Below are 25,544 nucleotides of genomic sequence, written 5' to 3'. Positions count from 1 at the left end.
GCTACCCGACCAAAGGACGGGAAGCAGGAAAGGCCACAGACCCCAGAACCGCCTGGGAGACAGAACCCCCGGTCATGTCCATGAGGAAAAACCTTACAAAGGAGCCCGGGGAGGACCATGAAGCTGCAGCACAGATGGCCTCCACCGAGGCCCCACCCAGGAGAGCGGCAGAGGCAGCCACCCCACGAGTGGAGTGCGCCCTGACGCCCCCAGGGGGATCCTGCCCAGCCAGCGTGTAGCAGAGGGTAACACCCTCGCACAACCAATGGGACAGGCGCTGCTCCGACAGTGCCTTACCAGCACGAGCCCCACCGTAACAGACAAAAAGCTGGTCGGTAACCCTGAAATCCTGAGTACGGCTGAGGTAAATCCCCAAGCACGGACTGGACATGACAGGTGAAGGCCCGCATCTAACTCACCAGTGTGAGGAGGAGGACGAAACGCCTGAACCACAATATCCCGGGAGCGGAAGGAACTCCGGATATTCTTAGGCACGAAAGCAGGATTAGGTCGCAGAGTGACACCGCAATCGGTCCGGAAAGACAGGCACTCTGGACGTACCGAGAGAGCACAGAGCTCACCTACGCGTTTAGCGGAAGTGACAGCCAGAAGGAACGCGGTCCTGAAGGACAGCTGTCCCAACGGCGCCCGCTCGAGCGGCTCAAACGGGGCCAAGGACAACCGACCGAGGACCAATTGAAGATCCCAAGTCGGAGCCAAGGAGCGTTGCACCAGCTTAACGCGTCGAGCGCCAAGCAGGAAACGCTTCACAAGAGGGTGGCTGAACAAGACATCCCCTCAAACCCCTCATGATAGGAGGATATAGCTGCTGCATATACCCTCACCGTCGAAGCCGACAGTCTATCAAGGAGAGACTGGAGGTAACTAAGGACAGCAACCAGGGGGCAGGAGACTGAGTCCTGGCCCCCCGCCTTACACCACACTTGGAACATACGTCATCTGCCCGCGTAAGCGCGACAGTGGAGGGAGCATGCGCATTCCAGATGGTAACACCATCAGGATCAAGGACCTGCGCCCCTCAACGTACCCGTCCCAACAACTGACCTAACAGATGTATGGGGAAGAATCCCTGGCGGCACGGCATCGGTCCCAGACCTGCCTGGCCATGTCCAGACGCAATCCTCACCCGTCAGGATGAGGGCCGCCCCGCGACAGTACACCTGCACCCACATTCTCCCTGCCGGGGATGTGGGGAGCCCTTAGGCCGCGCAGATGGAGGACGCCCATAGCCAGCCGCCCGCCGCCTGGTGCAGACAGGGGGAGCGTACTCCTCCCTGTCTGTCGATACACGACACTGACGTCGTATCGTCCGTCCTGATCAACACCATTTGTGGACCAGAAGGACCGCTTTCAACACCAACACATTGAACGTAGCGCAGACCGGGCAGCATGGTTTGCCAGCTGCCCCCTACTGCGTTGGCCCGACGCGTCACCAGCGAGGGAGGCGTCGGTGAAAACGCGACGTGAGACAGCGCCGTAACCGTCCTAGGACGGAACCTCCCGAGCGTGTTGACAACACGCTCTGAGATGGATGCCCATAGCCCTCCAACCGTTGACTGGGAAGAGGAATACTCTACATCCAGTCTACAGCAACCCCAGGCTGGTAGAGACCTGCCTGGTACGAGACCTGACGATCCACCTTGACCGCGAAGGACCAGAACGTCATCAGGGCAGAACACTCCGTAACCCCGGATGACGCAGAGGCCCCAGTGCGGCCTCCACGCACTTGGTGAAGATGCGGGGAGCCAGAGAAAACCGAACGGCAGCCTCTGGTACTCATACGCTAACCCTGCAAAGGAAGCGTAGGTAAGCCCTAGGATGGAAGATCGGGGATGCGCATACGCATCCTACAGGTCTATGGAGGAGAACCAGACCCCCACCTGACAGTGTTCAACAGGTAGGAGACGATCCAAAAAATGCTGAACCTTCCCATGGGACAGGTCCAGCCTGGGTCTTACACCCCTCCCTCCCGACTTCTCGGGCAGAGAACACCGGGAGGAGAACGCCACGACGATGGCTTGCTTCGTCCACAGAGATTGGATCTCGTCGACCAGAGCTGTCCCTGCTGGAGACCCCGACAACAGGGTCTGTACCAAACCTGAAAACGGGTGGGGTTGTGTAAACACAAGTCCCCGCCTCACCATTCTCTCCATCTACCTCGACATATGGTACTGCCGTAGTCATATGTGACGACACTCCCAACGCACCCGCCGTCACGTGGCGCAGGTCCGCCAGGAACTGTAGATAGTTGGCCCGGTCCCCCCCGCTGTGCGAAGACAACCCTGGAATCGTGCGAGGAGCGCGTTCCGTGTCGGAACACCTGACCCCGACACCACCCACGAGGCAATCGCACCCAAGGGGGAACCCCGACAGAAAAGGGCCTGTCTGATACGGGGGGCTTCCGATCAAAAAAGCCCCCCCACTGAACACCCCTCCAGAACATGCTGAAGGAGTTGTTCTGCAGCCGGACATGCAAGGTGTAAGGCCCCCATGGGTTCCTACACACCGTAGCCCTGCAGTGATATCACTACCACCCCAAACCATGTGAGCTGCGACCACTTGCCAATATTCCAGGAGTGGGAGCACCAACATGATACCTGGCCTGGCGAAGGCGAGGCCGGGGAAGCCCGCACTGTGTGCCTCAAAAGGTTTCGAGCCCCCCTGCTGACAACACTTAAGTTGACAGACGTAACACCAGGCTCAACCAACACAGTTCAAGGTGTGGGAGCCGCTTGACAGCACAACATTCTCACGGACAGACCCAGGCTCAGCCATCAACTGGGTGTCAGCCCCTGTCTCCATGAGAAGCGAAGAATGGGGCCGCATACGCTTCAATGAAGGTTCGCGGCCCGCAGCCAAAGGAGAACGCTCAGAGCCCCGCTTCTGGGGGTACCAGAGAGAGGATTGAACGGGGAGCGGGCTGCTCGCGGCAAAATGACGACGGAGTGGTTTACCAACACCGAAATCACCCAAAATGGCCGATCCCTCGGCCGCCAAGACTGTCGGCCTCGCGATACCCTGTCGATTCTCCAACCAGGGCACCACTGGCGGGGGAAACATGGCCGCCTGTCGAGGGCCCCGTCATCGCCGCTGACGAGGCCGTGCTCTCTCTTCTTCTGGCTGCGCGGTGTGAGGCGGTGTAGGGCCTAGGACAATACCGCCCGCGCTCCAGCAGAAGACCAAAATCCCCTGCGGAGAGGGGAACCCTGAGCGGTTATAGCTTGCGGCTGGGTCAAAGCTAATAACGTCAACATCCTCGACGGAGTGGTTTACCAACACCGTGCGCGATGTGTCGACGTCGGCCGGCCCTCAAGGCCCCTCCACCAGACACCATTTCTGTAATAGAAAAAACACCAATTCGAACACAGTTCTAATCGTTGCCAATTCCATACCGTGGCGGTACAAGCCTTAACAGCCCACCAGCCACTCGCCAGGCCGACCATGGTGTCGGCCGGGCGGGGCATTGTTTCAATATATCAAAAACAAAGGACTGACGTTAACATGGAGCACCAGTGGTGATTGCAAACAGCACCCTCCACTGTGGTGTGGACCATGAAAAGGTTAAATGAATAAAAGAGCTAAACCACAAAAACTGTAGAATGAGCAAACCCATACACACAAAGTTTAAGGGGAGACGGACCAGACCCGTCTTCATTCAAAATATTCACAACAGAACACCAGCCCTAGTTTAGCCCATTTACCAAAAAAGGTAAACAAAGCCCCCCCCCCGCACTACTCCCCCAGTATACCGATTGACCGTCAGTATGAATGGTTTGAGAGGAGAGAAAACTGTAGCAAGACAGCCTTCTCATAGCAGAGTGACAAAATGAAACAATAGCCCCCTACACAGGGCCGCCCCAGGAGATGGGGGCCCTCGCGTCTAAAAACGCACAGGGCCTCACATTTCTCCCAAGCGGCCCTGCCCTTATACTACTGCAGCCTAACGCCAGGCAATGTGGAACCCAAGACAACAATTGCCTGTGCACAGACACGCAACATGTTTACCATGTCGGCTGGACCCATAGCCCCACTACCCGACGCCAACCCAGATGGGAACACCGTTCAACAAACCCCGCCGGAACACAAGGTAATACCTGGCTAGAACCTAGCCACGACCTACCCCGTTGTCAACCCATTTACCCGAAAAAGGTAAATAGAACTCAAAACCCCACAACAGCTACCGACTGACCTTCATTGATGAACCGGGCAAGAGGCGGGAGAGTGACAACATCTCACGGCGGAGACATTAAAACAGCATAGCAATTAGCAGTAGTGATAGCATGCGGCAGTAGCGATAGCATGTTAGCATAGCTTTAGATGTTTTAGCAGCACGCCCAAGACAGCTTGGAAACCGTTCCCTGCAGAGAACGTTCACCAAACCATCTTGCCCCTGGCGCCAACACACAACAAGGTTGTGTTAACAACACAAACCAGCATTACTAACACTAATACCCATGCCTGAAGACACAGGGCCTACCTGAGTACAAGCTGGCCCGACAGCCAGCCTTGTACAGCTGAACCTCGATGTGCAGTCATCAAACGAGGAACATCACAGGCCCGTCGTGTCGCCGAAAACATGCGTCGAAGATGCCAGGGGCCAGCAACCTCCGGTAAGCTTCCAACATTATTAATCTTCCTTAATCTTTTCATTCCGCTAGCTCGCACGGTGCATAGCATCCAGCACGCTGGGACGAAAATAGAGGAAGGGTGTGTCATGACCAGAGTCATGATTATATGGGTGGTGCCACCATAAGGGGCGGGGCCCCATACAGGTGGGGTGCATGTGTTTTTGTTCGTGGGAGATACATTAGGTATCACAGGCGATATAGAGTATCTCGTAAGGCTCAGAGCGGGAGCGATGCCATACGAAATATAACTAGCGATCACCTGAGGCTGTATGTTGTTTTATCTTGGCAAACAAGGGCTTGCTCTAAGAGGACATGATGAGAGTCCGAGTTCATCAAATCGTGGACACTTTTTAGAGCTACTGTATGTACATTGTTTTCAAAGCATGATGAGATCTAAATTACGAAAAACTTTCACTTCATTGCAACTTGTGATTCAATTCTCACCAAGACGAAACGTCGCATTTATCTGCATTAAGGTAAGACAATGGTTCATATATTATTGGATGCCTTCATTTGAACACTTAATTTGCACTATATATAAATGAGTGGGGCTCGCTGTAGTATAGCCTAGTAGTGTGTGTGTATATGAAATCAGAACCTGGACAGTTTGCGTGAAACCAAAAATAAAAGGTCAAATTTTTCTCGTGCTAGGCGCGAGGGGGCGTTCCCAATTCAGCCTACCTAGAACATAAGCCCATCCGCCGCCTATGACGAAAGCTATAGCTCAGCATATGCACAGCTGCACTCATCAGTGCAATCAGACCACAGAACTGCCGGCTGCCGGCGATAATAATAATAACTTTATTTGGGCTGACAGCGGAGCCACAGAACAACTGCGTCTGCATTTGATCTCGTCTTGTCGATGGTGTAAAATGAATTAGGTATATTGTTACTAGGTATATAAGTTAGCCATGTAATAAGCGGGATAATGTATAGCCTATACTCGATCATTGTCGCAAAATAATTGACCTTCACTGACGTTTAAAACACCTCGGTGAGGCGCCTCGGTGTTCTAAACTCTGTGTCGGTCAATTATTTTGCAACAATGACCTCGTAGCTATACATTATCCCTTACTTATAGGACATATGTGGGCCCTAGGGTTGGGTGTGTAGAAGTAGGTAACAGGATATCCTGGACCATCTGCCCTTTCAGTCTGACAGGAGAATAACTATTCCACTGATCCAAGAACAGGCCTTATATGTTTACTCCTATATATACCAAATGTGACCAGTTGCTTGTGTTCAAAATATAATATTTGTTCTCATTAGCCTAAGACAGTGCTTCTCAAACTTTTTCTGTCAGGCCCCCCTTTGGCGGACCAAAATATTTTGCCCCCCCCCCCCCCCCCCCCCGCCCCCTCGCCCCAACAAAATAGTCATGAAATGGGCCATGTTTAAATTGATTGAAATAACACCAATATCGTGACCTTTCAAATTGGCCCTATATTTTGTTTTCAGAGCTGTCATGGATGAAAAGCCAGCTTCACACAGATACTGTATGTGGTGCTGAATGGTATCAACACCTTAACTGCTGCATCATGAGATACTTGGTGGGCCATGAGATGAGATACTTGGTACTCAGCACCAGACTCTGAAACTAGCTCTCTAGGTGGTATCAGCAGGGGCGTAGCTTAGGATGATTCCAAGGGCCCAGCACTGGGGGGGGCCCAACATTTTTTTTTTTTTTTTTTTTTTACTAGACATCACTCAGGTGTATTATTGATGTTCTCATTGATACTATGTTTGTTTCTGAAGTGTGTGTGTGTGTGTGTGTGTGTGTGTGTGTGTGTGTGTGTGTGTGTGTGTGTGTGTGTGTGTGTGTGTGTGTGTGTGTGTGTGTGTGTGTGTGTGTGTGTGTGTGTGTGTGTGTGTGTGTGTGTGTGTGTGAGATATATAGAGAGAGAGGGGGGGCTTTGGTAGACTATTGCATTGGTCCATTCATTGAAGATGAACGCAATGCGACATCCTTTACTAGGCTCACCCACCAACAGTGCAGGTGCTGAACTGCTGATCCGAATGTATAGGTAAAAACCATATTATGCGTTTTCATCAATAAAAAATGGCCAAAATAAATTCCGCTCGCGCGCTTACGCGCGCTCGTATTCACTGGGGGCCTACAAATACATTCTTTCATGGGGCCCAGAATCTGGAGCTACACCCCTGGGTATCAGATGAGATTTCAAAGAGTTCTTCCAAGAGTTTGGATGGAGATGTGTCAGGAAGCTTTGTCTCAATGTTGTCTGTAAAGTTTTTTTTTATCCAGAGTAACTTGGTGATCCTTTTCTGTGTTTTATTAAATAATGATTTTCAGATTTTGAGAACTGGTATTTTCATGCAGAACAGTGCAGCTGCAACAGATAGCACTTTAGTGCTAATTTTCTGTAATCCAAAAAAAAATTAAAAATGTATATAAATCTCAAGGCCCCCCCTGTCATGCCTCCCCCCACTTTGAGAAACACTGGCCTAAGAGGACAATACTGTGTATTGTTAGAAATTACATGACATGATTTTGTAATGGCTGCAAAATACAAATGACACAAAAAGTAAAAGTAATTAAATGTGCATTTCAAATACATGCACATACTGCCTATCTTTGAGGATAATGTACTGATTTGACATAGCAGGCTCCCCAGGTGTATAGTGGCCAAGAGGAAAATGCACATTAGAATAAAACCTTTCCTTGACCATTGTGCATGTACAAGCAAATATTTTATATTTGCTATTTTTAAATGTATATTTATTATTCGCTATTTTATAACTCATATTTTATCATTCATATTGTATTTGATAATACTATGCTGCTATTTTAAATATAGTTTCAAGTTTTGTTTTATTTGTCACATATAAGGTGCATGTACATTACAGTGAAATGCTTGGTGTATTAGCCTCCTGGGATTATGCTTCATATAGTAAAAAAAAAATAAAGTAAAAAGAATAAAGTAAAGACCAAGTACACACAACATACTATATAGTACAAAAGGTATAGAGAAGTAGTGCAAATATTTGAGTAGAGTCCAGAACTGAGGCTGCAACTATGATACTGGTGATTGATCCTATTGATTGTGCTGCAGAGAGAGATGGGGGAGAAAGGGGGGGGGAGCATGCTTATTGATCAGAGAAGCAACACCATAGATATCTATAGAACACTATATATATCTATGAGCAACACCTTTTGGAAGATTGGCAGACGCTCACTCATTGGTTCTGCAGCAGGTATGGTGGTCATTGGTCGGAGAAAGGAGCCGCGACAGGCGACAGCCCACGCAGAAGTATAATTCGGCCTCAATAATACAACTGTCTGTGGCCTAGTGGCGAGGAGGAGGACAGGAGGAACAGACAGCAGCTGAGATGAGGAGATTACAGTGTTTACGCAACGCACCGAGGTTCACGGCGTCACAGCAGCGGGGGGGGCAACAAGAGGTCCTGCCGACCAGAAGGTGAGATGTTAATGGACCATGGACGGACCGCTATTATTATTATTATTATTACTACCATTGACTGACGCGCTCTTTGGACAAAGATCAACATAATAATAATGACACGTCTCGTCGAAATTATGGAGAAACAACCCAGACTGTTGTCATCGCAGCTTTTCCAGAAGCACAGGCTGGTAGAAGTCACTCTGAGCCGCAGTGTTCTGGCGTGGAAGCAGATCGAGAAGCACAGCCGGACACTCTCTGTTGTCAACGGCATCTCTGAGACTGGTCAGTGAAAATGATTATTTTACCAATATATAAGCTACCCGTTTTTAGACTGAACTATGACACACACACGCACGCACACACACAGCAGTGCTGTAAGCAATACATATAGCATTTTGCCAAGGCTGTAATGGGTTTTTACAATCAGCCCCCCCCCCCCCAAAAATCTGAACTTGTTATGTCAGTCACCCATCCATCGAAATAGTGAGTCTTGCAGTCTATGCAGTTTTTGAAGCTGCCACACAAAGCGACTACATTCCAGTTGGTTCTTCATTGTTTAAATAATGCATGCAGAGGTTTGAGGCAGTAATAGATGATATTTTTGCCCTAAGGGCCTCTACCACACACTGTTAGGTGGCTACACGCAACAGACTATTAGAAGGTTAATAAAGGCTTTAAGCCTGGTTCTTGCATGCTGCACAGCAAGGCCTCCAAGAGTATAGCTGGCATTTTCCCCTATACTTGCTGCACAGTAAACCAGTGGATTTGTTTATGCTTTATATCCATCAAAACTCACATTTGAACACAATATGAAAAAAGATTATGGTCTTATATGCCTTTGTTGAGACATCACAGTTTTGACGTTTCGGTTTCTCCCTGTACCAATTATATCTATAATGTCTTCTCTCATGACTTACTCCCATATGTATTTTGCCTATACCTGTATCTGTACATAATAATACTACAACTTACATACATCTGATTATAGCACTCAGTAGTACTAGTAATTTATATATTTTATTTATATATTGTATATTACTACTGTTACATTTGCACTCTGGTTTGATGCCAAACCTCTACTTGTGCTGTATAATGAAAATGCATCTAAATCTAATACATGTTATAGACAATGATATAATAATACAGCATACTTGTGCTGTAAAAAACGACCATTTAATTTAATGTGATTCTATCAAGTTCTTAGAAAAAGTGGCACGGTATTTAAAAAGTGACCTAAAATAATGCAAATACTATGATATTATAATTGGTATCATGGATTGAATTGGATTATATATAGTATTATTTAAGTACAAAAATGATAACATAGTGAAACATGACTTATGGCATGCAGCAGTACCACTCAAATGAGCATCAATCTACAATAGTACTTATTTATATGGGATGTTTTGAGTGTAAACTATATCATGTTTAATAAAAAAACCTACGCTGTTTGTTCAGTTGGACGTGGCCCTCGCTGTCCTGTCACTGTCCTGTCTCAAAGTGCTATCAAGTGCCCTATAATAACCTGTTGTAAAACCGCTCTATTCCAGTGAGTCAATGTTCAACCCAGCTAGCAAAGCTCGTCCCACAAACACTGTGTGTGACGGGTCATTGTGCCCCTGCAAAGTGAAAGGATCACACCAGTCTTTTTGACGCGTTGCTTCCAAGTCATTCTTGCCTTGATACAAAAATCATCTTTTTTTCTTTCATAATTATTTTTAATGTTACTGGAAAATGTGCCTGATTCACCGCTGCCATTGGCTTCCACTGTATCTGTGTATTAAACATAAACTGAAGAAAGTCACCATATTTATGTGGATATCTGTGTTAGGTATTTTAGTTTGTTTTGTTTGGAAGCCTACAATATCTCTCGTTAGAGTTCCTGCTTATGATCAACATACTATATATTCATATGATATTTCCTCTCATGATCAACATATATTCACATTAGATTTCCTCTTATGATCAACATATATTCACATTAGACTTCCTGCTTATGATCAACATATATTCACATTAGACTTCCTGCTTATGATCAACATATATTCACATTAGACTTCCTCTTATGATCAACATATATTCACATTAGATTTCCTCTTATGATCAACATATATTCACATTAGATTTCCTCTTATGATCAACATATATTCACATTAGATTTCCTCTTATGATCAACATATATTCACATTAGACTTCCTGTTTATTATTAACATATTCACATTAGATGCATGCATATATATAGGCCTATATATAGTATTGCTAGGATTCCTCTAGGCTTGTCCAGCAGGTGACTGTCATTCACACTGATTATGTGCATGACTAAATATGCCTTTGCAACATAGATATTGCATTTTTAATCTAATTGCAATATGGATATGAATGTTATATAATGTTTAGACCTAATGAAAAAGCATGCCTAACATAGCCCTTTGATGAGTGGGATAATGACTGTGTACTGTATGTTAATGAGACATAATCATGTTATGACCATGCAATACACACAGGAACTCTAACAGGGTTCATTAGTGGTTAATATGGCAGTTCATTATTGACTATGAGTGGAGATGCAGGAGGCATTGCCTAGTATCACCATCACCTCTCCACCCTCCACCCACCTGCACCTCTCCACCCCTCCTCCCCTCCACCCCTCCACCCCTCCACCTCTCCACCCCTCCACCTCTCCACCCCTCCACCCCTCCACCTCTCCACCCCTCCTCCCCTCCACCCCTCCACCCCTCCACCTCTCCACCCCTCCTCCCCTCTACCCCTCCTCCCCTCCACCCCTCCACCTCTCCACGCCTCCTCCCACCTGCACAACAGATAGTAGGACTCTCACGTTTTCACCAACCTGTGCATTTGCATCATAGTCCGGTCCACTCCACACACACACTCACACACTCACACATACACATGCACACACACACACACACACACACACACACACACACACACACACACACACACACACACACACACACACACACACACACACACACACACACACACACACACACACACACACACACACACACACACACACACACACACACACACACACACACACACACACACACACACACACACACACACACACACACTTGTGTGCTATGAAATGGCTGTGCTTATCTGGCCAAGGAAATGAGGAAATTAATGCACACATGCAGACATGCGCGCTTCAGGCCATTTAACTTCCTCTCCTGAGCCACCCCCCCCCCCCCCCCCCCAACACACACTCTCTGGTGACCTTTAGATTGAGGCTGTAAAGCTGTCTGGGTGTTCATCACATGTAACTGAATGGTGACTTTATATCAGAGCATTGTGTCATGGGTCTTTATTGTTCACCTTTAACAAGCTTGATTTGATTTAAAAAAAAAAATCAGTAGAGTGCAAATCTCCATCAAGCAGCAGCCATTTATTTCTTCTCTCTCTCTCTCTCTCTCTCTCTCTCTCTCTCTCTCTCTCTCTCTCTCTCTCTCTCTCTCTCTCTCTCTCTCTCTCTCTCTCTCTCTCTCTCTCTCTCTCTCTCTCTCTCTCTCTCTCTCTCTCTCTCTCTCTCTCTCTCTCTGAACAACCAAACACACAAACAAGACAGCAGATTTACTCTCTCAGTATTCAGATTGTTATGGGTGACTTTAATCTTGACTAGTTTGAATAATTCCTCGAATTACCTCAAGGAGGTTAGCGGTATAGCGGAGGTTAGGTAAGCTAAATTGATTCCAGCAGGTTATTGAACCCACCAGGCCAAATATGAAAAATAACTCTACCCTAATTGCTTGAAATGTTTCCAGTAAGAAACTTTAGTGAACTATCTTTTTTAAATTGACCTTTTCCACAGCAACATTCACTATACCTTTCTTTCAGTTATTAATAAACATGCATCATTCAAAAAACAAAAGTATTTCATAAAAGATAGATTAGCCTCTTTGTTTGCACCCAAATGATCAACTTTATTTAAGGGAAGGAACAGAGCGGACCTGGTCACTTGCCAGACTCTCTGGGGATCCATCCCATTGGTCTTCATTTAGACAACTTAAAAACAAATGCACATCCTCTGCGAGGAACAACAAATCTAATTATTACTTGATTAATCACTAGCTCTTATTCAAATCCTACTATCACGGTTGTGTTTGAACCCAATAGGCAGACAAAGAGAAACGGCAGACGGGGTCTGGATAAAACCCAATATGGGTATATTTAATAGAATGGTCAATGTCCAGGCAGGGGGTGATACTCATATTGTCCAGGGTGTGTGCGCGGGGACAAGAGAGTCAGACAGACGGGGTCAGAGCAGGGACAGGGATAGTCAGCCAGGCAGGTGTCAGAGCAGTTCCTTGTGAGCCAGGCCAGTGTCTCCAGGTCTTCGCCGAGCAGGCTAGGAGAGAGGACGAGAGTACAGAGTTAGACACGGTCAAAGAACATGGCGAACTACTAGAAGCATCAGAATAGTGAATACAAGCAAAGTAACACGACTAACAACTGGTAACAAGAGTTTACCATCTGACAGCTTCTCCACATCTGGGGCGGGGTTATATACCCAATATAATATGCCCACCGAAGTCAGATCAGCTGCCACGCTGAACACCACACCTGCACCTACTTGAGAAGGGGGAAGAGAGGTAGAGAGAGAGGGAGGGAGCACTGCAGGAACCATGACACCTACAAGATTTTGGAAGGAATTCCATTCTAACAAAAACAAAACGACTATTTTATAATTCACTGTTCCCGAATCCATGGCGAGTATACATACAGTCCCTTCAGTTTGGAGTTTGTTACAGACGGAAAAATTCATTGTTTCGTCCTCAAGGAAAAATAAATACTGTTTCTCCCCTTTCCTTCCCAAATGTTTCAGGCAAGTCTTTCAATTCAGTTGAAAAATCACTCCTCTTCTTAAGGACCACGCCCAACATACAGTATGTTATGACCTTCTCCTGTAATATCGTCTAAATTAGCCTATAGTAAGGGACTTGCTCCATCTCGTCTTGTCTGCTTTGTACTTGCTGCCCACCATCTGCTATTTTGCGCATCAGCGGAATCCAATCCCATGACTGCAAACAAGCTATGAAAGTAGTAGTCTGTAGTCTGAGTTCATTGACAAACGGTTCACGAGATATGAAAGGGGGTGGTGCTTATTTCAATGGACAATGAAATGGCTGCTTTTTTATATAGCGCTTTTATCCAAAGCGCTTTACAATTTGTTACTCACATTTTTACCCATTCATTCACACATTCACTCACACATTCACACACCGACGGCGGAGGCAACCATGCAAGGTGCCAACCTGCTCATCGGGAGCAATTAGTGTTTGTTTCAATGGGTTGTTTCTGTGCCTGTAATGAGTGAGCTGCTTTCATCAGACAAATACGATAATTATGGTACATCTAGCAGTGGTGCGTGAGCCTGTACTGTCGAACTAAATTTAGATCTAACTTTCAGACTAGATGTTGCAGATCAAATATGACCAGATTATATTTACATTTATAGCTGTTCAGCTATACTGAGGGCATATTGACAGTGTCCAGCTATAGGTTCCCAATGTGCCTGTAATGAGTGAGCTGCTTTCATCAGACAAATACGATAATTATGGTACATCTACCAGTGGTGCGTGAGCCTGTACTGTCGAACAAAATGTAGATCTAACTTTCAGACTAGATGTTGCAGATCAAATATGATCAGATCCAGCAATAGCATAGCAAACCAATTTTTTTTGTCAAAAACATATTTTAGGTTAAACTTTAGGTAGAAAAGAGAAGATTTACATGCAAGCCGCCATCTTGTACATGCACATAGAAACGGCACAATGCACATATTTAACATTTGCTCAGTGTTGGGACAACCCTCATTCTGTAAAAACAATGCAACACACCATGAAGAAACAGGAACAGTCCATGTATATTTAATCTAGCATTCCATCAAACAACAGCACCTAAAAGTAGAATCTATAATGTCGTCAAACAGTGACCTCTTGGTATTGCACTTTGTTTACATTTTTTGTTTTGTAGGCCTATTGATGTGTCGGTTGGAGTTTAGTAACAGGTAGGGCTGTCACTTTTTTCTTTTTAGAATATCGACCCCCTCCGGTACTCGAGGAAGCAGCAGTCGCATCTTTTCACCTGCACAGTGCGATCTCTCAGCGTCGGGGGTCTGCGTTTGGAGGGCACGCCGCCCCCGTCGCTTCCTGATTCTGCTGTGCAGGCGCACCAACCGACCTGTAGGAGTCGCTGTCCACAACGTCCGATCCCCACCCATCAGCTTCCCACCCCCTAATACTGCCAATTGTATTAGTATGAACGACCAGCCAAGCTGATAGCAATGCGGAGAGCTGGGCTCGAACCCAGCGTCTCCTGCATTGGTGGTGAGCGCCTTGCCCACTGCACCACCTAGCCACCTCAACCATATTTTTTTGATCCACTTTTTCTCCTCCTTTTTCTGTGTTTTTCTCCCATCCCAATTTTAGTTGTGCCAATTCCCCTGTCTTGATCGTTGCTTGCATGTGCCCACCACTGGTCGGTCGTAGGGAGAGTTGATAGATACTATTGCATGTCCCCTCCGATACATGCGGAGTCAGCCAGCCACATCTTTTCACCTGCCAGCGCGGACTCTCATTGGCGAGGTGTAACGTGTGGGAGGCTCACACTACCCTCGCCATCTCCTGTCCTTGCTGTGCAGGTGCCCTGACCGACCTGTAGGAGTCGCTGTTTACAACGACCAGATTACCACCCATCGACTCCCCTCCCGCTGACTCTGCCAATTGAGTCAGTATGACGGCCGGCCCAAGCCGGAGGCAACGCTGACAGCCGGATTCGATACCGGTGTCTCTCGCGTTGGTGACAAGCGCTTAGACCGCTGCGCCACCCAGCCGCCTAATATCGAACCATATTGAAATGTATATGAATTAATTAATATGCAGGGGTCTTGCTCTCGCTGCTTCTCTCTGGTTCTCCTCTCCGCCTCGCTGCTTGATTGACTGCTGAACACAGCAGAGGCAGGAACTGCGGACTGTGGCTGCTGTTCATCCAAACTGATCCAATCATATGGACACAAAACTCCCTACAGGAGCTATATTCACCATTGTGAATAAAAGGATGTCATCTTATCAATCATGTTCTTTCACCAGATATGAGTGCATGAAGTGCCTTCGTAATTGAGAAGTGCCTGTAAGTAGCACTCTCTCTTTCTTTATTTCTCTCTCTCTCACGCTCTCACACTCTCATTATCTCAAGCTCTCTTTTTCTCTCACTCTCTCTCTCTCTATTTCTCTATCTCTCTCTCTATCTCTCTCTCTCCCTCTCTCTATCCTTTTGTTTCTAGAGTGGACACTGTCCAGAGGCAATATGTAATTACAAATATCCTAACTGATGAAGTGGCCCTTCTGAAGGTGAAGGATGCTCCTGTTTGCACAATCTGGTGGTGTGGCCTTCAGTAGGGCAAGTGCTTGTCCTAAAACAGGGAAAACAACAGAGATTGTATGAGATTGTCAGATACCCTAATTCCAATAATCTTGGGATAGACTGACCCCTCTGATGAGGCATTGGAGCTATCTCTTGGAATGTAGACCTCGGCTAGGAGCGAAGGGTGGTGGTGGACAGATCTAGCAAAGAGGAAGAGGAAGTGACTGTAGTAGTGGCAGAGAAACTGGGTGCATTGTGAAGTATAGGTGTGTTTCTGCCATGCAGGTGAGAGAGAGAGAAACAATAGAAGAAGGGGACTAGGGTGTGTGTGTAATATTAATAATGACGTGTGTAATAATGATATAATGTGTTATTGGTGGAAGACTTCTCCCCAAATATGGTAAAAAAAAAGAAAAATCCAGTAGACGCGGCCACTTGCCAGGGCTGAGGGCTCGTTTAAGGGCCATGTGTAACATGGTGCAGATGACACCAAGTGTCCAAAACATAGTGAAATCTCTACTGCATTAAGGATGACAGTCACCATGGGAGAGATGTTATAACTGACTCAAAATGACATGTTTTGGTAGCGAGCACCTGTTTTAGCATGCAGTCACATTACATACTGTAACCAGCTATGACGAGTGCAAGGGTTTCAGGACAGAGCAGAACAGCTGGCCAACCATGGGGCGTAGGTTTGATTTGAGCTTTGGTAGGGACACTTAATATTTAATAAGAAAATTGTATACACTCATTTGAGTGTAAATACCCCCCCCCCCCCCCCCCTCTGAACAGCAGCGAGGGAGTGAGGAAAGTCCAGGTTGTTTGATTGGATATTGCAGATAATTGGATAGCTTGCTGATGGTTCTTGATGCAGCTGTTGTGAATTATAATACTAAAACTACAGTTTTCACTCTGCACTTATATTGGTAGGGACAATTCATGTTTCTGTGGCTTTGGTAGGGACATGTCTTTGGTAGCGACATGTCTTTGGTAGCGACATGTCTTTGGTAGGGACATGTCTTTGGTAGGGACATGTCTTTGGTAGCGACATGTCTTTGGTAGCGACATGTCTTTGGTAGGGACATGTCTTTGGTAGCCGCATGTCTTTGGTAGGGACATGTCTTTGGTAGCCGCATGTCTTTGGTAGGGACATGTCTTTGGTAGCCGCATGTCTTTGGTAGCGACATGTCTTTGGTAGCGACATGTCTTTGGTAGCGACATGTCTTTGGTAGGGACATGTCTTTGGTAGCGACATGTCTTTGGTAGGGACATGTCCCCAGCGTCCATATATAAAACTGTGCTTATGTTGCCAACCAACACACACGCACACACACTTCCACCTGAGAAGGCATGATCTTTGTGACTGGTGTTACCTTTTCCTGTGTTATTCTGAACCGTAGTATGGCACAGGGGAGTGTAGCATACTGGGCATTTATTTTAATATGCAGGTTTGACAGCAGCTCTCTTTTCTGTTATGTTATTGACTACACACAATATGTTCTACCTCTCTCTACCGTTCCCACATACACTCTACAAGACTACTCGCTACTTGTGTAGAAGATCACCTATACACCCCACAACGCATCACTCTTAAAGGAGACATACATTGAGGGGAAAAAACTGAATAAATCTTAAATAATAATAATACATTTACTTTTTCTTTTATTCCTTACTTTTTGAAACTCTTCTTTTTGATGCTATAATAACGTTGACATGGAAACATCTCCAGTATCATTTTACTTCTCAAGTTCCTTTGGAGGCTCCCACAAACAGAAGAGAAATTCACACAGTGAGCTCCGCGGGGTGCCTCTGATTGGCCAGTGCACTTAGCGCACTCAATGGATAGGTCTGTGATTGCTCACAATGCTCATTTGCTGAGTAGCACGGTTTTAAACTAGGAAAGCTTGATTTCGACACAGCGGTGTATAAAATTAAATGCAGTTATCGCAACCTTTTGTGATTTGTGTATCGCAGTGGCAACATTTTTAATTCCGTTTTTTTGCTGAAAGAAAACCACTCAGATTATCCATTCTAGCAGCCTCTATACCCCTCTGTTTCAGTCTAGTTGTCAATGGCTTTCTGTGCCTCTAACAAACAGGCTGCTTTTATTGTATAAATACAATAATTATCGTACATCTATCTGCAGTGGTCACCAACCCGTCGATCTTGATCGACTGGTCGATCTTTGAGACTGTCCCTGTAGATCTTTCCATGAAAATTAAAATTAATTTTTTATTTTTTTTTATCTTACCCTGAGAGTCCACATTACAGTTCTACGTTTGTTTTGATGTGAAAAGTGATGCTGCACTTAGCACTGACTGAGAAAGTACACATACAGTTCTACTTTTGTTTTGATGTGAAAATGATGCTTCACTTAGCACTGACTGCACTTAGCACTGACTGCACTTAGCACTGACTGAGAAAGTAAACATTACAGTTCTACTTTTGTTTTGATGTGAAAAGTGATGCTGCACTTAGCACTGACTGAGAAAGTACACATTACAGTTCTACTTTATAAAATGCTAATTGTAAATATGTTTGTCAATGTTAATAATATGAGAAAGTCCACATTACAGTTCTACTTTTGTTCTGATGTGAAAACTGATGCTGCACTTAGCACTGACTGCACTTAGCACTGACTGAGAAAGTACACATTACAGTTCTACTTTATAAAATGCTAATTGTAAATATGTTTGTCAATGTTAATAATATGAGAAAGTCCACATTACAGTTCTACTTTTGTTTTGATGTGAAAAGTGATGCTGCATAAGATGACTGCACTTAGCACTGACTGAGAAAGTACATAATAGTTCTACTTTGACATTTTAATGTTGGACCAAAGCATTGCATGTAATTAGAATACAGGCAAATAAAAGTAATTTAGTTTAAAGTACAATCTTGGCTGTCTTTTTCTTTCAACGCTTCAATAGGTAGATCTTGCCTTCACCAAAAAAAAAAAAATGATCTGTAGTGTGGTAGTGAAAGGTTAACCGTCTGTAGTGTGGTAGTGAAAGGTTAACCGTCTGTAGTGTGGTAGTAAAAGGTTAACCGTCTGTAGTGTGGTAGTGAAAGGTTAATCGTCTGTAGTGTGGTAGTGAAAGGTTACCCTTCTGTAGTGTGGTAGTGAAAGGGTTAAGAAGCAGAAGACGCCCCTTGGTGATGGCGTTTGTCACATGCCGCCTCCTGCCTTTCCTGTTGCTCTAGTTTCCACTGTACATGACCTCGTGAAATGCGGTTGGCCATGCCCGCTTCGATTGTGCAATAAAAACAATAGTAGTAGTAGTAATAATAAAAAAGATAACTAGAATAGACATGGTAAATAGACATGTTAATAAATCTCTTAAAGGCACTGGATCCGATGTACATACCTATACAATGTGCAGTTCTATTTCATTATGGCTTACGCTCAGCATCATTCTGCACTGTACTTCACTTTGTGCACGAGCACTGAATAAAAAATTCCACCATGTACCTTTACATCCCAACATTCGTCTGGCCACACCCCCATCCGCTTACCTTCATAAGCAGGTGTTAGGATCTCTGTTTAACAGTACTGTATATTTGCATATCTTGTATGTCACAAATGTAACAGTACTGCATATATGTATGTCATAAATGTCATGATTAGTTTAGATTAGATGATTAGATTAGATTTTTATATCTGTATATTGAGTATGTCATAAATGTCATTATGAATTGAAAATGGGGGACCCTGATGTAAACAAGACGAAATACTTTCTCTGGTCTGCATCCCCTTAACAATTGTGTGTATTGAGCCGTACTGTACTGTACCCATTCTGCAATCTGTTAAATAAAGTTTAAATAAACGCATTCATTCAAGATATCTGGCCTTGCGCGGATCTCACAGCTGTGCCCGCACAGTGCAATACTCCAATTCAGCCCCAGGGGCCTTAGAGCGCGGGGCCTGAGAGCGCCGTGCTCTGCGGCTCTGCAGTTGGATACTATTGGAATGCACAGAGAGGAAATTGGTATCTACCTTGTTGTCTGACTCTGAAGAAGACATTTCCCATAATGTCTGCAAATAAAAGTGTTAACGACTTGGATTCAGATCTCCTGCAAAGTCCCAGGTCTCAAGTCGGCCACGTTGTAAAATAATGAGGCTTAGTAGCTCAGCCGTGGGAAACAGGGAATTAGCAGCACAGACTGAGCTTCTCCATTAGGTGCCATCATCACCTGACACTAACAAGGAACACGTGACCTGCCTCACCGCATGGTGGTCTGACCCAGGCTGACTTTCCATCGCTGCTTAGCATTGTACTATAAGTAGCGCTCCTCTATATCTTGTGCTCTGGGGAAAAACCTTGAATCACAACCCAATTTGGAATGCTGGCATTGTGAGAAGTCAGAAACAACTTCTCACAGTTAGACTGCAAAGAATTATTAAAAGAATAACATTTTGTCAATAGACTTCTCAGCATCCTGTGTATGTGTGTGTGCGTGCATGCGTGCCTTCACTTCCTCTGCTAAACTCACTCTGGTTCAAATGACAATACAGTTGCAGCAATCAGTAAGAATGTTCATAAGAGAGTCCTTGAATGCTGATTTAAACATAAAGGCGACCAGTTTGAGTGTTTTCTGTAGGTTGTTCCAGTCACTGGCAGCAGCAGCCCTGAATGAAGTACAGTGTATGTTTTCGGAATCTTTACGAGAATGTGTTGAGCAGAACAAGTGTTGTTGTAAGTGGCAGATGTAATTTGCAACAGGTGACATAGGTACTAAGGAGGGGAAAACGCAAGGAGGATTTTGTAAATGAGCATGAACCAGTGCATATTACGACGGGTGTGCAGGGATGGCCAGTTGACGGAGGAGTAAAGGGTGCAGTGGTGAGTGTTGAAAGGGGCACTGGTGGCAAACTGGATAGCAGAGTGGTAGACGACATCAAGTTTGTGGAGTGAGGTCTTACATGCAGATCTGTAGACTATGTCACCATAATCTAGCCACCAAAAACTGGAGACGCTGAGGCTGGCGTCGTGCACACGCCACCGTTGTGCAGAAGCACAAATGGAACGACGGGAGAAAGGAATGAAATATGAGATATGAGCGAATGGAATGAGATGAATACAGTACAGATGTGAAAGGGATTTGTGTGAAAAGTGAAGAGTGTATACAACAGTATTGCACATTTGTGTGTAGCAGTCCTGGGCCCTATTCCCCGTACCTGGTTCAACTAAGTCGATCAAGAGTCCCATTATCCAGATTCAGTTAACCCGATGTTTGAAGCCGGGATTTTCCTGTTCCTGGAACGCTGATTCAGTCTCGTTAACTTGAACCAGACTTGAGACTCTGGATAAGTGCGCGCGGCCGCTTCAGTTGAAAAGACAGCAGGTGTAGATCGCAGAAATCCTGATCTTCTAACGGCATTGATTGATTGATTGTTTTACAGATTGCAGGCGGCTCAATAGCCTTGCCGACAAGTTAAATGCATAATCTATAGGCTAATTTTAAATCCCTCATTACCCCAATCAATCAGATTATATTTCTTTAAACGTTCCTGCTGGCAGTAGGTTTATGCATTGAATAATCAAATGAGATCTTGCTAGCGAAAATAATTAGTTCAACTGTTTCAGAATAAGGATACGGCTCTCTTATCCATTGATTGATGTATGGTGGATTTTTTTTATTATCTGCACTATGGTGTGACGGTTTGTCCTTTTGACTTTCACGCAGACGACCGGGGTTCGAATCCTAGTCTTTTCCTTCTTTTTGCAATGTAGGAATAATTCAATTTGGTGCACGTTGAGAGCTATATAAAGAATGACATCCTCAATGCATGTAGATTTATAATATTTTAACTTAAAACTAGGCTACTTTTGCGTATAATCATTAATATTATATTCCAAAAAATTATATTGGAAAAGCGGGGTTTCGAACACCGGTCGCCCGGTTGCCAGGCTTGAGCACTACCGCTGCGCCACTGTGCCAGATGGGATAAATTCATTGTTTATACATTAATGAACGAGAGACCCGTGTTTAGAATATTTTTCCTTTTGAATGAAGTTTTATCTCTTTATTCTCAAATGCATTAATGTGACGTCAACGGCTCATTCAATTTCTCAAATCCGTCAAACAGCGCATCTCATCAGACATTTTAATCCCAGTTACAATATCACACAAAATCCACAATCCACGCATAGACACTTCAATTTTATGCTTGAATGAAACAAAATCCAGGCGCTCCTCTCCTTCCTCGCTCCTCATCCACAGCGGAGAATATGAAAGGAATCAGAGCCAAACGAGCGATAGGTTTCAATCATTAAGGATATCCCCGCGGGATTCACATTTGCAATGCTGCGCGTTGTTAAAATAACCACATAATGTGTACATCGCACCTAGCGAGCGCCACGGTATATGTTCTGAAGGATCAGATTAAACCGAATATATATATTTATTTATATATATATATTTAATTGTATTTGTATATCCCCTGATATCCCTTGTATATTCCTTGTACAATATGCATTGAATATCCCTTCTAGTCTACTGAACATCCCATAATAGTCTCCATTCTACCATTGGACGAGACCTTGGTGCCAGGTCGCCATACCCCTCAGACCAGGTTCAATCGTACCGCTCAACATGTATGGACAAGTCCTAGTTCCGCGTAGGAATATGTCTACCGCACCACTAATGGTACTATTTGTTCATAGTGCGTATATATACTGCGCTATTAAAGTAGAGCTTTCTTTTAGTCCAGTTCCTTACCCTCCAACAGAGTGACAGACGCAAAAGCCTCCCCGCGAACCACGTGTGGGCAGTAAGGCCAATTCGGCCCAGTATCGGCATTGAGACATCGTGTATATTAATATTTGAATAGTCATATTTGGCACTATATCGTCGAGTTGGACGTATTCTATTAAGCTAATAATAGTCTATTCATATGTAGTGCCTCGTGCGGTAAGAGTTCTATAGTAATCAGCACCCCCATCGTTTCGGGCATCAGCTGGACGCTTATCCAGGGTGGTTGACCCCACGTGAAGCTGCACCCGAGGAGCTCCAGGCCAAAGAGCGAGTGGACCTGTATATTGGATTATTCTACCGACGACGGCTAGCCTTCCCCGGCTTGGATTATGCTTTGAGTACTTTGATTATTCTATGGATAAAGGCCAACACTGCGGTGTGTTGGAAATACCCCCCCCGGAGAGGACGACAGGTGAGAAGACGCTCTACACGACGAGGTCGCCTCACGTCTCTCCATCGTGGACCGGAGGACGCCGGCCACAGAGAGTCCAACTGCTTTCATCTGTGGATCGAGGATCGCTGGGCACCGGGTCGCACGACTGTGGGCTCTCCCAGGATACCCTCGGCCAGACGGGATACAGCCAGACTCTACCCCCCCCCTCCAGCTGTCCTACAAGCAGTCGGAACCTTCCCCTAGTGTATCCAGCTATATAATCATTCAAGTATCATTGCTATTGTTCCCTAAATATTCCAGGTTGTATATTTGCTTCCTGCGCAATCAGAGATTGGACATTCGATATTGATCTACCTACGAATACTCATTTGCCATAAAAGTGCATACTATTTCAAATCATAAATGTAATTAAGTGATCGTTGTACATACCTTTTGCTATGTATTATTAATAAACGCAGACTTTCGACTTGGTACATTTGTGTTGGATCCGTTTCATCAGGTGGGAGTGTTTATCATAATTATTTATACCTAGTACTGGGTGGCCAGAGTCTAAAGTACAAGAGGTAGTGGTAGTAAGTATCATATCTAACCATACAGTCAGGTAATTGTACCCCTCAGTTACAGTATATATAACGTGCATTATTTAGGACAAAGTGAATTTAGTATCAGCATTTTGGGTCTATTTTACATTTCAAAAGCCCCCTCTGGAAGAATGGAGCACAAAAACGTAATTCAGAATGGTATAATGCAGATCCTAGACTGTGAGAATCATTTCAGGAAACGAGCTGTCACTTCTTTGCGGGGGCGTGGCCATGGTTCATCCGGCTAACTTGAACTTAACCCTGCTCTCGACCAGGCTCAAACTTTTTGATCTGTTGTCATGGTGATTTAGACAATCGCGCGTCGGGGAATGGGAAGGTCCGGCTTAAGTCAGGCTTGACCGAAAGTTATCCGGCTAACTCAGTTATCCAGGTACGGGGAACGGGGCCCTGGTTCAATAGCAGCAGTCATGGTTTGTTTTATTTATTTATTTATTTATTTATTTATTTATTTATTTATTTATTTATTTATTTATTTATTTATTTATTTATTTATTTATTTATTTATTTATTTATTTATTTATTTATTTATTTATTTATTTATTTATTTATTTATTTATTTATTTATTTATTTATTTATTTATTTATTTATTTATTTATTTATTTATTTATTTATTTATTTATTTATTTATTTATTTATTTACAGCCATTTGCAGTGTCTGTAGTACTTTTATTAGGTGTATTACTTTTATATTATGATGCCTCATTGCCTCGTTGAATCATGACTATAAATGTAAAATGTAATTGTTAATGATACAAATAATATTTATTATTATTATTATAATTATTTAAATCCGAGGATGTGTGTAGAATTTATGTGAACGCAATCACCAATGATTTCTCACAAATTAAGCCCTTAACTCATTCAGCGCCAAACACGTAATATTACGTGTTTCCTCACCAACGCTTGAGCGCCAAACATCAGCGCTAAATCATCATCCGGATCATTATAGCCATCCCTGGCTTGTTTGCCTACATTGAAATTGCAATGCCGATAGAATATCACCAGGTGGCAGTATCGCCTACCTTTGAACTGGAATGGCTTGGTTTGGATACACGTTTTCCCTTTTTTTTGGTAAGGGCTCCTCCTCCTGCTTGAACAGAGATTCACAGCGATCGCTTCGAAATTCCGTTGCTGAAGCGTATTTCCCATCGCAACGTGTATAGACATATACACTGGTAATCGCGATGGCGATGCGATCACTTGGAATTATTCTTTTTGGAATACCTTCTGGCTAAGGTAAGGTACATTCTATGTCTATTTTACCGAACCTGAAACATGTTTTTCTAACGATCACAGTTTTGTGTTTTACCGGACGTAAAACATGCTTGTCAAACACGATCACAGTTTTGAGTTAAAACGATTAAGTTAGTTTTTTAGTTAAAAAAATTATTTTGTGAAGGTACATGGTATATACCTTTTGATTTGGGAGTATTTGGGGTTTCAGGGGATCAACCAGAACGGTTTGGGCTTATTGCATATAACACGTTTTATCTTGCGATCTATGAAAAAAGACTGGATTATCTTGGAAATGCGCAATGTTTAGCGTGTAATAAACTACAAACTACAGTGTGTAGAAACAAACTCTTTTTTCCATGTAGTGTCTGTCAAATGAGCCACACCATTGTCTCCACAGCTATAATACAGAACACACACACAGCTCTACAAACATCGTGAAACACCGCGAAAATGACAATTTTAAGCTGGCCTGAAGCGGCCGAGATGGGGACATTGGCGCACACCAATCTGGCTTATTTCCTGTGTTCTTAAATCCTGTTCTTAGCTAAGAACGAATCCCAGATAAGAAACCATTCAGGGGGCGCCCCAGTGGCGAACCACATAACGCGCTGAGTCGCGGCACGGCCGACCCGTTATTTTGCCGAATGTTATTTGCCGAATGTCTTCCCCCCACTCTGTCTCCCGTTCCTCCTATCTCTCTCTCTACTGGACTGCCCAGTAGTAAAAAGTGATAAACGCTAAAAACGAAATCTTAAAAAAAAAAAGTGGAGTTTAGAAGACATTTCTTTGTAATTCTTTCGTAAGTGCGTTCAAGAATGAGGTCCACTGTCTTTGGGTCACAGGTTCTGGTTTAAAACTGTATGCAGGATCTTCTATTGTCCTCAGTGGTAATGCACCTGTTCTCCAAGACTTCAATTCAAGTCTGCAGAAATCTACTTAATCATCCTGCTTCCAACACCCCAAAAACCAAATCACTAGTACAGGTGCTTTATTTAACATCTCAAAAAACTAAAGTACAGGTGCTTTATTTAACATCTCAAAAACCAAAAGTACAGGTGCTTTATTTAACATCTCAAAAACCAAATCACTAGT

General features: G+C 44.5%; 1 protein-coding gene across 3 annotated transcripts in view; it reads left to right on the top strand.

Moving 5' to 3' along the window:
- The first annotated feature begins 7,957 nt into the window (after nucleotides 1-7,957).
- cerk (ceramide kinase) overlaps nucleotides 7,958-25,544 on the top strand; it is a 64,004-nt gene continuing 46,417 nt past the window's right edge. For 2 of the 3 annotated variants that reach the window (XM_084330749.1, XM_084330748.1), the window contains exon 1: nucleotides 7,972-8,353. In XM_084330749.1, coding sequence (XP_084186875.1) covers nucleotides 8,185-8,353 — 169 coding nt within the window. In that variant the 5' untranslated portion in view covers nucleotides 7,972-8,184. Of the gene's footprint in view, nucleotides 8,354-25,544 lie in introns of all 3 variants that reach the window. The other variant, XM_084330750.1, reaches the window with a different exon arrangement.

The sequence above is a fragment of the Notolepis coatsorum genome (genome assembly GCF_963971535.1).
Source record: "Notolepis coatsorum genome assembly, chromosome: 15".
Lineage (NCBI taxonomy): Eukaryota > Metazoa > Chordata > Actinopteri > Aulopiformes > Paralepididae > Notolepis > Notolepis coatsorum.
Note: the sequence above shows the minus strand (reverse complement) of the source record. Positions and strands in the feature narration are given on the sequence as shown.